The sequence below is a fragment of the Littorina saxatilis genome, linkage group LG7, assembly GCF_037325665.1.
Source record: "Littorina saxatilis isolate snail1 linkage group LG7, US_GU_Lsax_2.0, whole genome shotgun sequence".
In the NCBI taxonomy this organism is placed as follows: Eukaryota; Metazoa; Mollusca; class Gastropoda; order Littorinimorpha; family Littorinidae; genus Littorina; species Littorina saxatilis.
Genome location: NC_090251.1, coordinates 49,753,331 through 49,767,853, shown reverse-complemented (window position 1 = coordinate 49,767,853; position 14,523 = coordinate 49,753,331). Strand labels below are relative to the sequence as shown.

The 14,523-nt window shown below is 46.7% G+C and overlaps 1 protein-coding gene and 1 pseudogene across 1 annotated transcript; both read left to right on the top strand.

Moving 5' to 3' along the window:
* The first annotated feature begins 237 nt into the window (after positions 1-237).
* On the top strand, positions 238-12,637 carry LOC138970225 (uncharacterized; annotated as a pseudogene).
* LOC138971999 (uncharacterized) lies at positions 2,414-9,042 on the top strand. Its single transcript, XM_070344842.1, has one exon. The coding sequence runs from the start codon at positions 2,527-2,529 to the stop codon at positions 9,040-9,042; it is 6,516 nt and encodes a 2,171-aa protein (XP_070200943.1). The 5' UTR covers positions 2,414-2,526.
* Positions 12,638-14,523: the final 1,886 nt, after the last annotated feature.

Sequence of the window (14,523 nt, the reverse complement as noted above, 5' to 3'; positions counted from 1 at the left end):
ACAAGTTACAATTAACCGCCTGACGACCGACTGACAAAAACAAAGTTGTTTTTTCGTGTGTTGTTCCAATTTACCCTATTTGCGGGTCACTCCACGGGTATAGGCTTACGGTCCAAGAAGGTGATCGGCTATGGGGTTAGGTCCAAGACGTGTCGGATTTGTGACAGTGCGAAAAGAAAGGGGAAAAGACCCCCACCCCACCCGTGCTTTCGGAATTTCAATGGCTCGGCAAAAGCTATGGAGCCAGATCTTGCGCTGGAAATAGCGAAACAAATTTCGGCAAGACCAGACGCAGTCCTCTCACAGTTTGTGTCAGACGGCGACTCGTCCGCGTTTGCTAAGATTCGAGCTGAGGTCACCAGCACTCTCGAGAAAGTGGAAGATCGAAACCACGTGGTGAAAAATTTCGGTAAAGAGCTCTACACCATGAAACCAAACCACAAACAACTCAGTGAGAAAGTGATCCAGTACCTGCAAACGCAGTTTGCCTACTTGACCCGCCAAAATCAGGGTGACACGGACGGCATGGTGAACGCGCTGGAGGCACTAAAAGGCCAGCATTAGGTCGTAGCACAGTCGTAGTGCAGTCGGGACCCTGTATGCTGGGGGTATAAAGGAGTGTGGGGAAGGTGAGGATTGGTTTATGGAGAGGTACTATTTCAGCCAGCTGGGAAGGCCGGTTGGCACTGTGAATATCACGGTTCCCTGGGGATACAGCGACCCGGGTTCGAATCCCGGCTGGGCCTTGATTAGTGCGACGTTTGCCGCTCCTTGAGTATCCTGTTTATCTTTAGCCTTTTGCTAAAGCTTATGCAAAGTGCGCGCGTGCGTGTGTGTGTTTGTGTGAAAAGGTCTGTGAAAGACTGGGGCTGCCACCAGCACGTCGGCTTCGAGACAGGGCACAGCTGCTCGACGTGAAGGCAGCTAAGCGTAGAGCGAAGAAGAAGACACGTGCATGCAAGCGCAGACGTCTGACGTTGAAGTAGGAACGAAAGACCGGAGCCGCTGCGTGTGAGATTCGCGAAGGTGAGACGTACGCCTCGTCGATGGCCTTCGAAAAAGGTTAGTAAGCTTGTGAAAATTATTACTCAAATTCACAATTTGTGATTGAAAGACTAGTATTGGGATGAACACTTATCTCATTTGTAAATAATAATTATAACATTTTGCAACTAACAAAAAATGAATTTTTTTTCTCTGTGATGTGTGTGTGTGTGTGTGTGTGTGTGTGTGTGTGTGTGTGTGTGTGTGTGTGTTTGTGTGTTGTTTTTTGGGATTTTATCTTTTTAGATGTGCTTGATATCTCCGCCATACCACCACCAAAACGGTGTCTGCTCCAAGAGAAATGCTGAAGGCCGACGTCAGAGTGGTCTTCGACCTAGAGACCACCGGCCTAGGTAAGAAAGTGATCGAATGTTCGTGATGTCGATATGTTGTGACGACAGCGACAGCAGCATCTTCTCCATTGTGTATGCGCAATACTATTATGATATAATCCATTGATGAGTAGGCCTATTATTTATTTACTGTTTGTTCTTGCCCCTGTGTGTGGGCTGGTTTTCTTTCACTTTATTTACGATTCTTTTTGTTTCTGTGTGTCGTAATATATAGTCCGTAAACCGCCGTTTGTGCTGTTAAATCGTTTGTCAAGTAGTCACCTTTAACCAGTTCTTGTCCCTTTACCTGCTGATTCCCTACTTCCCTTAACTTCCTCAATTAAGCCTGGTTGTTCTCTCAGTGCACAGAGAGATAGACTGTAAGAGCTCTTTCCTTCCCTTTAGTGACTTAACTTGTGAGCCCCTATAGTTTCCACCCTTGTTTGTTCTTTGTTCTGTCCCCAGTTATTTCATTACCGTACTTTCATTTCATTGTGTATGTTCGCGTGAATATCATTTCCTTTTGCGTGATTGTGGTACAAAGTCAGCGTGTCGTCAGTCCAGTTTTTACGTCATTATAAAACGTCACGTTTTTAGTCGTCATATTCGTTTCGACCTCAGCGGCTTTTTTGTGTGTTTTTTCCGACGCCAAATAGGGTATGTACGCGTTTACTTTAGTGTTGATTTCCTGTCTGTTTCTTTATAAAGATGTGCATGTACCTTTGCTCTTTATCTTTCCTTAGCACCTTTTTTTGTCTCTGTATCCTCTGGTGTTCACTGTCTGTTGTTCTCTAATTCTGTCTCCTTCTTTCTCTGTTCAGTGTTTCTGTCTTTCTCATTTCTGCTTCGCTTTCTGGTTTTCTCTCCTTCTTGCTCCATTGTTCTCGTTTGTTTTATTGTTTGCTCTCTGTTTACGTTCCCTTTTTTGTGCAGTTTTCACCGGACGCAGATCAACGAAAGAAGGAAATAAAACAAGACAAAAAAAACCATCTGTGTTCGCGTTGTCCCTATACTATAGTCAGAATTACCAAAGAAGCCGCACTTACAGTGAAAACCTATCGTCGGGGGACATCATCACCAAGATCGTCTATCGTATTAATACAGCAAGTCTCCGACTTAATCTGAAGAAGAAGAATTTCTAGCCAAGAAGATGTCTTTATCTGGTATCGAGATCGTGGACTTTGACGACCATAAATCCGCTTCCAGCAGTCATGGTGATCAAGACGCCAAGGAAAAGGAGCCTGCTGACATTGAGACTGAGGGTCAAGAGAGTTATCCTTCTCACGTCAACCCCACTGGCGCCGAGGCTCACTATGGAGAAGAAGCCTCCAAACAAGTTCCCTACGTCTTGACAGAACGTCCCCAGCGCTCAGTGAAGCCTAACCCTCAGAACGTACTAGAATATGGACTGTCCAGAAAGAGTTCCTACATCAAGACGGCTAACGATCTCAGCGTTTTCGTCAACCTCGCCATGGAGGAACTCGATCGAAGCGTCTCTCCTGGTAGAGCAGATGAACTTCTCACAGAACTCAGAGATCGTCATCAAGCCCTGATAGAGAAAATCCGAGCCTTGAGGGAGTTTCAGTTGGACTCAGAATACCAGTCATCACATGAAACTCTTGTCGAGCGCTGCAATACTATTGGTGATCAACTCATGTCTCTGATCTCACCTTCCGATAGGTCAGGAGGCGAGGTCCAGGATTTTACTCAGCGCAGAGCACTGAGTGTACACAGCTTGAAGTCGACTTCATCTACAGGCTCGAAAAGGCTAATTTTGAAGTCAGACCTTGCTGCCATGAGAGTGCGTCAGCAAGCTAGGACCGAGTTGGAGCAGAGACAAAGAGCTGTATTAGAAATGCAGCGAAGAATAGAGGAAGAGGATGCTCAAAGGAAAGTACAGGAAGCCCAAGAGGAGGCTCAAAGGAAAGTACAGGAAGCCCAAGAGGAGGCTCAAAGGAAAGTACAGGAAGCCCAAGAGGAGGCTCAAAGGAAAGTACAGGAAGCCCAAGAGGAGGTTCAAAGGAAAGTACAGGAAGCAGAGAAAACGAGAAAACTGAACGAGATGAAAGACCGGCTGTCGAGACTTAAGACAGAAAATGAGCAAGTCATGATGAATGTGGAATTGGAAGCTATTCAAGCTGCTGCCGCTGTCCTTGATGAAGAGTATAAGGATGAAAATCACTCTTCACTGTCCGAGCTTCCAGCGCTGAATCGAGTGCATGACCTGTACCTTGGTCGCACTGGTGGAGGTCTGGTGCCAGGAGCTGACGTAGTCGCGGCTGATAGATCTTTTAATGCTACGTCTGACTCGCACCCCCAGGGTGACAAGTTCCAAGGCATCAGGCAAAACAGCAAGCCTCAAGACACACGTAAAGAGACCATGCTTACATCTCAGCAAAACCCATTTCCTGCAAGGAAGGAAAACCCACAGCATTACAACGGCACGACGTATTATGGTGCGCCTCCTCACTGGAACCAGGACTACTCTTATGACCAGCGTCTGTCCAACCAAGCTCTTCCCTTCGTGCCCGCAAACGCAAACCCTAGCTCCGACCCGCATTCGGCAGAGTCGCAAACTCTGGTGAAGTCTCTAGCGGAGGCTCTCACAATATCGAGACTTCCTATTCCACGGCCTACTGTTTTCAAGGGAGATCCGCTGGCTTACCCAGCCTGGATTGCGGCATTTCAACACCTAGTCCGCAGCGACGCCGTGAGGCCTGAAGACAAGATGCTAATCCTGAGAGACCACGTAGAAGGCCCGGCGAAGGAGGCTGTGGGTGACCTGTATTACGAACTCAGCGAAACATCATACACGAGAGCCTTGGACATCTTGAAGGACCGCTTCGGTGAAGATTATACGATCTCGGAGTCCCTCAAGGAGAAGCTGGAGAGCTGGCCAGAGATAAAGTCAAATGACTGTACCGCACTGACCAGCTTCACCGACTACTTGCGTCAATGTCAAGCGATGTCCAAGAAGATTCGAGGTCTGAGCATTCTTGATGACCCGTCGTACATCAACAGGCTGGTTCAGAAGATGCCTCGTCCGCTCATGCACACCTGGTCACGGAAAGTGGAAGCCATGAAGAGAGAAACCCGCTTGTACCCTAGTTTCCAATACTTCGTCGACTTTCTTCACTTTGAAAGTAGCGCCCTCAAGCACGTGCCCTTGCTGGGGCCTAAGAAGCCAGTGGTGCAGGACCCGGCAGCGGACAAAGCAGGCAGATCGGTCGGCAGTTTCAGCACCAACCTACACTCCCAAGAAGAAGGTCAATGCGAGGCAGCTGCTGCTGAAGAGAAGTCAAACTCGAACGACTCTGCAAGTCAAGGTCAATTTAGAAAGCCGACTTGCCTATTCTGCAAGGAGATGCACTTCCTATCTCAGTGCCAGAAATTCGCATCAATCCCCTACAGGGAAAGAAAGGAGACTGCAATGAAGGAGCGCCTGTGCTTCAGGTGTCTCCGTTCCACCCACCGTGCACGAGACTGCAAGTTGACCGTTACTTGCCAAAAATGCAAAGGAAAACATGTCACCGGGATGCACGACCCTGATTATAACCCTAATTCTAAAGAGAACAACCATGCGGAACAAGCCCAGAGAGCAAGTGCGTATTGCACTGTAGGTCAAGAACGGGTGGAGACAGATGTCGATGCACCGAGGTGCCTGAAAACTGAAAATTCTGACGAGCAACACGTCGCAGGAAGATTCTACTCCCTGTACATTCCTGTCTACGTCTCCGCAAGGTCCCATCCCGAGAAGGAAGAACTAGTATACGCCATGCTAGACACCATGAGCGACACGTCCTTTGTCCTTGACACAGTAGCTGAAAGGCTTGACCTTGATAAACGAGATGCTGTCCTCACCCTCTCGACACTCACGACGTCCAAAGAAACCGTACGGTGTCACGCCCTTTCAGACCTGAGAGTAAGAGCATACAACGCCCAAGACTTCATTGACGTCCCGACAGCATACTCTCAAGAAGAACTCTGTGTGGACAAAAGACACGTTCCCACTTGTGAAGTCGTGAAAAACATTCCTCATCTGAGCCATCTGAGTGAGCAGTTCCCGCCCTTCCTTGACGTTCCCATAGGTCTCTTGTTGGGAGTGAACGTTTCAGAAGCGCTGCGCCCCCTACAGATTGAGTACGGTGACCCAGGTTTGCCATACGCCCAGAGAACGCGACTTGGATGGGGCATACTTGGGCAGATGCCCGCCAACTACAACAAGGAACCTGACCATGCCGCTCAAGTGTTTCGCATCAAACAGGAAAAGACAGCAGGAAGCTCACTGCACAATGGGTCGATCGGGTTTCGCACAAAGGAAGCCACAAATGAACAACTGATCAAGATGATGGAACAAGACTTTGCCTGCCCTAACGAACAGCCGTTATCACAAGAAGACCATCGATTCATAAAGATCCTGACTGAGAACACCAAGGTCAATGATGAGGGACATTATGAGCTGCCTCTCCCTTTCAAGCAAGACGACCCAAAACTGCCAAACAACCGCCATGTCGCGCTACGCCGACTCATGAACCTTAAACGAAGGTTTCAGAAAGATGACCATCACTTTCTTTTGTACAAAAACTTTGTTCAAGATATGGTCAAGCAGGGCGATGCTGAGATTATCCCCAACGACGAGCTACAGACAGACTCCTGCTGGTACATTCCGCACCATGGGGTTTACAACCCTAACAAACCAGGCAAAGTGAGGGTGGTGTTTGACTGCGCCGCTCAATGTCAAGGAACAAATATCAACGACCACCTTCTGACAGGCCCTGACTTGTTGAATTCACTCATCGGAGTTCTCTGCCGGTTCAGACTGAAACCCGTGGCAGTGACATGCGACGTTGAACGCATGTTTCACCAGTTCCATGTTACTCCAAGACACCGAGACTACCTACGATTCTTGTGGTGGCCTGACAACGACCTAAACCAGGAGCCAAAGGATTACAGGATGAGAGTCCACCTGTTTGGAGCGGCATCGTCACCAGGCTGCGCAAATTTTGCCCTGAGGCGGCTGGCTCAGGACAACTCCCATCTCAACCCACAGGCTGCAGAGTTCATCCAGAGAGACTTCTACGTTGATGACGGCCTCCACTCAAACGACAACGTTTCAGATGCCGTTGATGTCCTTGAAGGCGCACGTCAAATCTGCAAGGAAGGAAGTCTGAGGCTGCACAAAATAGCCTCAAACGAACCCAAGGTGCTGACGAGTTTCCCCCCTTCAGAAGTTGTTCAAACTGTTCAGGTGAGCAAGGACCTGAAAACAGAAGGCTCAGCGGAAAGAGCTCTGGGAGTGAGATGGACTCTTGCGACAGACTCTTTGAACTTTCTCAACAAACCAAACAACCAACCATCGACAAAGAGGGGCGTACTTTCTACGGTCGCCTCCATATTCGATCCCCTCGGACTGATCTCACCCGTGGTGCTCAGGGGAAGAATGATTCTGCAAGAGGCCTGCAAGAGTGGTCTTAATTGGGACCAAGCACTTCCTGTCGAGCTGGCAGTAAAGTGGAGTGAGTGGCTACGAGACGTCACTGCCCTTTCAACGATATCCATCCCACGCTACTACTTCCCTGAGTCAGTCTTGCCATGGCGCCTGGTAGAGTTTCACCACTTTGCAGATGCCTCCACTGTCGGTTATGGAGAGTGCTCCTACCTCAGGATTGTTGACAAACAAGGAAGACCTCACTGCGCCGTCGTCATGGCCAAATCTAAGGTGGCTCCCGTCCGTTCTGTCACTGTGCCACGTCTTGAACTTCAGGCTGCTGTCCTCTCAGTGAAGATCGCTCGCTTTCTGCAAAGGGAGTTTGCACATCTCCACGCTCTACATCACTTTTGGTCTGATTCGAGAGTCGTACTTGGCTACCTGTACAATGAAAGCAAGAGATTCCACACGTTTGTGGCCAATCGCATCCAGCAAATCCTGGAGTTCAGCAAGCCCCAACAATGGCATCATGTGGCATCGAAGGAAAACCCTGCTGATCACGCTTCCAGAGGCTTGAGCGTGGCTGAATTGAAGAACTCGAACTGGCATTCAGGACCTGAATTTCTCAAGCGTGAACCAGTGGCATATGAGGTGCCAGACGTTACAGTCGCTGATGATGACACTGAAGTCAAAGCGTACCAAACAAAGGTCAAGGTTGAGAAACACAACGACTGCGAAGAAATCGTCAGGAGATTTTCATCACTGAACAGACTGGTCCGGGTTGTCACACGTCTGTTGTCATGGGCCAAACGAGCTCGACAAAGAAGAATGACAAGAGCAGCTGCCACGCCCTTGTCGTTAACGTCACAAGATTTGGCCTTCCAGCAAATCGTCATCAGCATCCAAGAGCAGCACTACCCCTCAGGTCAAAGAATGACTCATCCGGAGCTGCGTCGGCTTGACGCCTTTACGGATCACAAGGGTGTTTTGAGAGTGGGTGGACGAATCGATCACTCTTCAGACACGTACGAAGTAAAGCACCCCATCATCCTCCCCAAGGACAGTCACATTTCACTGCTGCTGGCTAGACACCATCACACCAAGGTTGCACATATGGGAAGAACAACCACTATTAGCTCTCTTTTGTCCAGTGGTATCTGGATATGTGGCGCCAGAAAGGTCGTTTCGTCAATCATACATCGGTGCATTCACTGCGCCCGAATAAGAGGAAGACCAAGCTCTCAGAAAATGGCCAATCTTCCCAGTGACAGAGTCGAAGCCGCCCCGCCCTTCACAAACACTGGTCTTGACTGTTTCGGCCCTTTCGAAGTCAAGGACGGAAGAAGGAATGTGAAGAGATACGGCCTTATATTGACATGCCTCGCCTCCAGAGCCGTCCACTTAGAGACACTGGAAGACCTCTCCACTGACGCCTTCATCTGTGGGCTCCGAAGATTCATTGCCATACGCGGTAATGTGAAGCTGATACGCTGTGACAGGGGCACCAATTTCATTGGTGCTGACAGAGAGCTACGCCAAGCCTTCAAGGAGATGGACAAGATGAAAGTTGACGAGGCCATGCTACAGAGGGGATGCGTGTTCGCCTTCAACCCTCCATCCGCCAGTCATTTCGGTGGAGTGTGGGAGAGGCTCATTCGTACTGTCCGTCAAGTCCTCGCGGGCTTGCTGTGTGAACACTCTGAAAAGCTGTCGACTGTGACGCTCGCCACTCTTCTACACGAGGTCGCCGCCATCATCAACAACCGGCCCTTGTGTACACAGGATCTGGAAGATCCCACCTCCCTCGACCCTTTGACCCCCAATCACCTTCTGACACTCAAACCCGAGCCCGTGTTTCCCCCTCCTGGCGAGTTCAAGAGACAGGATCTGTACTCCAGAAAACGATGGCGTCGTGTGCAGTACCTCGCTGAACAGTTTTGGGCTCGTTGGAGAGGAGAGTACATTGCGTCTCTGCAGAGGCGCCGTAAGTGGTTCCACCAGAAGGATGTCCCGAAGGAAGACGACGTCGTTCTGCTGATGGACGAAGGGACCCCACGCGGCTCCTGGAAGCTCGCCAGAGTGAAGAAGGTCTATCCAGGTCATGACGGGCTGGTTCGCTCGGTCCAAATCCAGCTGGGTGTGACTAGCAAGGACCGCAAGGGAAACCTGGTTGTCCACCATACATCGCTCGACAGGCCTATTCACAAACTGATACCGTTGTCTGTATGCGACAAGTGACACTTCGTTGATTGCTGAACACTGTCAACTGTAAAGAGACAAAATGAAGCCTAAGAAGTGCTTTGAGACTGAGTATCCTTTTTCTTCGGGTTTGATTCACGTGTTTCATAATTACATTTACAGTTATAACAGTATTTTGAGTCTGCCTTTTGAGTCATTACCAGGGTCTAAATATTGATCGTTTCCTAAATCATATGAATATTCTAATGAGGTGAAGGTCTGTAGCAACTATTAGACGAAGTTGACCAGTCAATTGTATCGTAAGGTAACCAAGCATCATATAGTTATGATGTAATTGGTTTTGAACGTAAATATTGTGAGGAATTTTGGGTCGCGCTAAAACAAATTTGGCGTGGTATTTGATGTATCGTAAGGTAACCAAGCATCATAGTTATGATGTAATTGGTTTTGAACGTAAATATTGTGAGGAATTTTGGGTCGCGCTAAAACAAATTTGGCGTGGTGTTTGAAGTATCGTAAGGTAACCAAGCATCATAGTTATGATGTAATTGGTTTTGAACGTAAAGATTGTGAGGATTTTTTGGTCGCGCTGAAACAAATTTGGCGTAGTATTTGAACTGATTTTAAGTTTCGTTCTGGCGTTTTTGAGTTAACCCTGTTAACCCCTTTTTTGGTTGACTCTGATGTGTCAAGGCCGGGGGTGTTCTTGCCCCTGTGTGTGGGCTGGTTTTCTTTCACTTTATTTACGATTCTTTTTGTTTCTGTGTGTCGTAATATATAGTCCGTAAACCGCCGTTTGTGCTGTTAAATCGTTTGTCAAGTAGTCACCTTTAACCAGTTCTTGTCCCTTTACCTGCTGATTCCCTACTTCCCTTAACTTCCTTAATTAAGCCTGGTTGTTCTCTCAGTGCACAGAGAGATAGACTGTAAGAGCTCTGTCCTTCCCTTTAGTGACTTAACTTGTGAGCCCCTATAGTTTCCACCCTTGTTTGTTCTTTGTTCTGTCCCCAGTTATTTCATTACCGTACTTTCATTTCATTGTGTATGTTCGCGTGAATATCATTTCCTTTTGCGTGATTGTGGTACAAAGTCAGCGTGTCGTCAGTCCAGTTTTTACGTCATTATAAAACGTCACGTTTTTAGTCGTCATATTCGTTTCGACCTCAGCGGCTTTTTTGTGTGTTTTTTCCGACGCCAAATAGGGTATGTACGCGTTTACTTTAGTGTTGATTTCCTGTCTGTTTCTTTATAAAGATGTGCATGTACCTTTGCTCTTTATCTTTCCTTAGCACCTTTTTTTGTCTCTGTATCCTCTGGTGTTCACTGTCTGTTGTTCTCTAATTCTGTCTCCTTCTTTCTCTGTTCAGTGTTTCTGTCTTTCTCATTTCTGCTTCGCTTTCTGGTTTTCTCTCCTTCTTGCTCCATTGTTCTCGTTTGTTTTATTGTTTGCTCTCTGTTTACGTTTCCTTTTTTGTGCAGTTTTCACCGGACGCAGATCAACGAAAGAAGGAAATAAAACAAGACAAAAAAACCCCATCTGTGTTCGCGTTGTCCCTATGCTATAGTCAGAATTACCAAAGAAGCCGCACTTACACTGTTATTGTATGTGTCATCCAGGTCGAGATGCGCACATTACGCAAGTTGCGGCAGCGCGAGGGGAACAGGAATTCAGTGCCTACGTCCTGCCCATGAAAGACATCACTCCCGGCGCCGCAGCAACCACCGGAATGGGCATGCGCGAGGGGCAGCTGTTTGTGAGGGGTGTCCCGGTACTCACACTCACCATCAAGCAAGCCCTGCTGGACTTCTTCCTCTTCTGCGGGACAGATGCAGTCCTGATTGGCCACAACTGCCACAGATTTGACTGCAATGTTCTACAGGTAGGCTTACGTATAGTGCCCAGTAATTGAAAGCATGACCGAAACACTGTGTACCAGAATTTTTGTTGTTTGTTATTCTTTGATGAAAGGTTGTGAATGCTTGATGATGATGATGATGATGATGATGCTCAAAGTTCCGGTATGATGATGATGATGATGATGATGATGATGATGATGATGATTTTTATTATTACAGACAGCGGTCCTGGCCACTGGACTTCAAGAAGAGTGCCAAAAGTCCATTTCGGGATTCGTCGACAGCCTGGCAGTCTGCAGGCGGGTGTTCCCTGGCCGAGCGTCGTACAAACAAAGCGACCTGTACACTGCGTACGTCGAGGAAGTCCCTTATCCCGCACACGACGCGCTCGAGGACGCCAGAAGCCTGCAAAGAATTTTGGCGGTTCCAGCGATTGAGGTTGGCCTGAGCAGCAACGAAACAGTCATCCTCTCCGCGGCCCACTTGATGAACAGCGCCCTATCTGCACCGCTCCTAAGCCCTGAGCAAAGCACTGGCCAGAAAAGCGGCCGAAAGCGGCCTATCAGCAGCCCATTTGCAGCTCGCAAAAATTCGCGGTGGCGACGATGCGGTTGCTGAGGTTTTGCGTGAGAAACTGCACGGCAAACCAAGAGTAACGGCAACCAAAAAAAACATCGTCAAAATTTGCACTTTCTTCAACGAAAATTCGCAGTAGAAAGACTGCACCAGACCGTTTCTCTCACCTCCGTCGTTTAAGGACTTTGCGCCCACTTGTACAAACGAACAGATGCGTATTATGAACCATGTGACGTCACAGACGTATCATCACGTTGCAGCGTAATGTGTATGTGACATATCTGAGGAAAACCCTTGTGACAAGTGACAACCCTTGGGAAAGCCACGTCGACGATCGTGATCCAGTCATTATTGCTTTTAGACTGAGGTCACGAAGATGAAAACTTTTACCACCTTCGAAATTTGAAGGACAGCTTGCTTGACTTGAACAAAAACCGTATTAGTAAAAATGGTGGACAGGAGAAGTGATTGAGTAACGGCGTTGGTGGTTGTTGCGCTAATTCAGCCAAACAAGTAACATGGGTGACCGAGAGTATTCGTAAAAGAATAAAAATGACGTCGCGCTTTGGATATGACGTCACGCTTTGGAAAGAAAAGTTCTCTTTGACGACTTTGGACCTCATCACTGCGAATTCATACAATCCTTTTGTGTGCATTGAAAGTTTAACTATGAATCTTTTGTAAATTCATAACTGCGGAAAATGATGTGAGAATAATAAAAATCAATGTGTTCAAGGCTGTTTTCTTGTTAAAACATTTTTCTTGATTGTTTATATTCTATGTGCATGCGATCTTGTTTATCGGTGTGTATGAAGACATCAATGTACCCGTCAAATTATTCTTTCAAAATGGAGAGACGTGGTCTGTTTTGCTCGTGGAAAATGTTCAATATCACAGACCTATTTTGAGGTAAGGAACACCAGATTATTGTGAACCAGTGGGAAACAATCTTTTCTTTACAGAGTTCTGCAAGCAGCACAATTTCCGTGGGATTATGTGTTATTTGAAGGTGTGTTTCAGAAGATGACCGTTGGATTTCCATCTTTGGCTATAAATTCTACGGTGAGTAGTGTGTCCGCTTTCGGATTTTTATGTGCCGATATTAACATATGTTTCCTTTGGTCACAGGTCTTGACTTTTGACTCTTGTCCCTTGACGTTGTCCATAACGTCGACCAGCTCTTGTCTCCTGACGCCCTGACGTCGACCAGTTCGGCATGAAGTCAAGCTAACATCACGAAGCTAACGGGTGAAGCATCATCTGACAGGACAGCAGGCTCATCACAAGAACCTTAACGTTTGACAAGTGGAGGAGAGCAAACAACTCACGAACATATGCAATACATTCACTCAAGATAAATTCTACCTCATGTTCAAAACATAGAGATACTCGTGCGAATCCAATTCATCCTCGTAACGAGTTGTGGATCTCATATCAAGAAGTACTTTTCCCTACGAAGTACCAAGGAATTGATGACGACCCTTATCGTAATCTGATGATCAAGACTGTGTGTGCGGAACAAGACTTTGCTGTCTTGCTATCAGGAGTCGACGATAAGAACTGTGCATAGCCAAAGACAATTCAGTACATAGTGAGGAAGCACGTGTGAACCATTGGAACTGGGTCAGACCTTGGACATCTTACCAATCGCTGGGAAGTAAACTTCTTTTCATTGATACCTTTCATTCATTTGTCTATTCCAAATTAAATTTGTTTTAAAAGGAACTCCAACGTTATCACATTTGTACACCTTTATTTATTTCACATCATCCTACATACATACTAATGTTTATAGCGTAAAGTTCACATATTCATAAAAAGAAAACCAGGGAAAAAGCTTGGAAACGATCTAACCCCATAATACCCTAGACACAAATACGAAGTTAGATTCCAAGGCTTGTAACAGTGGTGGAGACCGACAGCATGGTGATGCGCTTTGACTGCAGAACGAGGCCCATCTCCCACTGGTACCCGAAAGAAGACATGCAGACAGGCTTTGGTCCCATTGTAGGCCTACAGTTGTCGACGAGCAACGGCCAACGCTGGCACACACATCTACGATCATCAGATGAGAGAATTCGAACTCCAACTATATCTACAGAGTCTGGTCGCAGCAGTTCGAGATGTCATTGCCTGTTAATCGCTTTCGAGCTAAATATCTGAAATGACAGATTATGATCATTGTGCAAGTAGGCTACAATTCGCTATTGACTTTCCGCAATTTGGTACAATCGAAGCCTCGATGAATTGTTGTTTGATGTTGCTAAGTTATTGCGTTTCCTGAATGTGTGTTTTGAACCTGGAATTGCTCCCCCACCCCACTTGCTGAATGCACTTCAGCCAACATCACCATCAATTTACTTTGCGCGTGTGTGTGTGTGTAACTTTTATTGTTTTACGTTATATCAGTTTACGGAAAGATGCGACTGAAATTGACTCATCTGTTTCATTGGTATAGAGCCGTATAATATAATGACTTTCTTGATGTTTCACGAACATCGATTTACTTGTGTTGTGTCATTATGCACATCATTGATGCTGTTAATGAATTTTTGGACTTGTTCGAACTTCTTTGAGTGTATCCTTTGAATACTATGCATTTTCCCCAATTTATGTCTCATGTAACTTTGGTATGAATCTGTGAAGCGGCATGCTCTTTCAATGATTAGCCCTATTCCTGTGATACTCCTTTCTGTCTTCAGTTCCTTATTCAGGCTCGAAACGTGTATGGTTGTCTACATAATACCACATGTACTGCGCCGGCAGGAAAAAAAATACCGCACGCGCACAAAAAACTAAAACAATAACAAAAATAACATTTTGTGACTAAACTTAGTCTGTAGTAGAGCTGAATGCAGAAACAAACACACACACACCGTAACAACTAACCACATTATTTAGTCTTTTTGTTGTTGTTGTTGTTGTTGTTGTTGTTGTTTGTTTTGTTTTTTTGTTACCTCGTGGACTAGAGTGGGTGTGTCCCTTGTTGCCAACCACGCGCGCCTATAGCAACAAACCGGAAGAGGCGTAAATGAATGACGTCAGAAAATGACGACACCGCCAGAAATAAAAACAATGCGACACGCC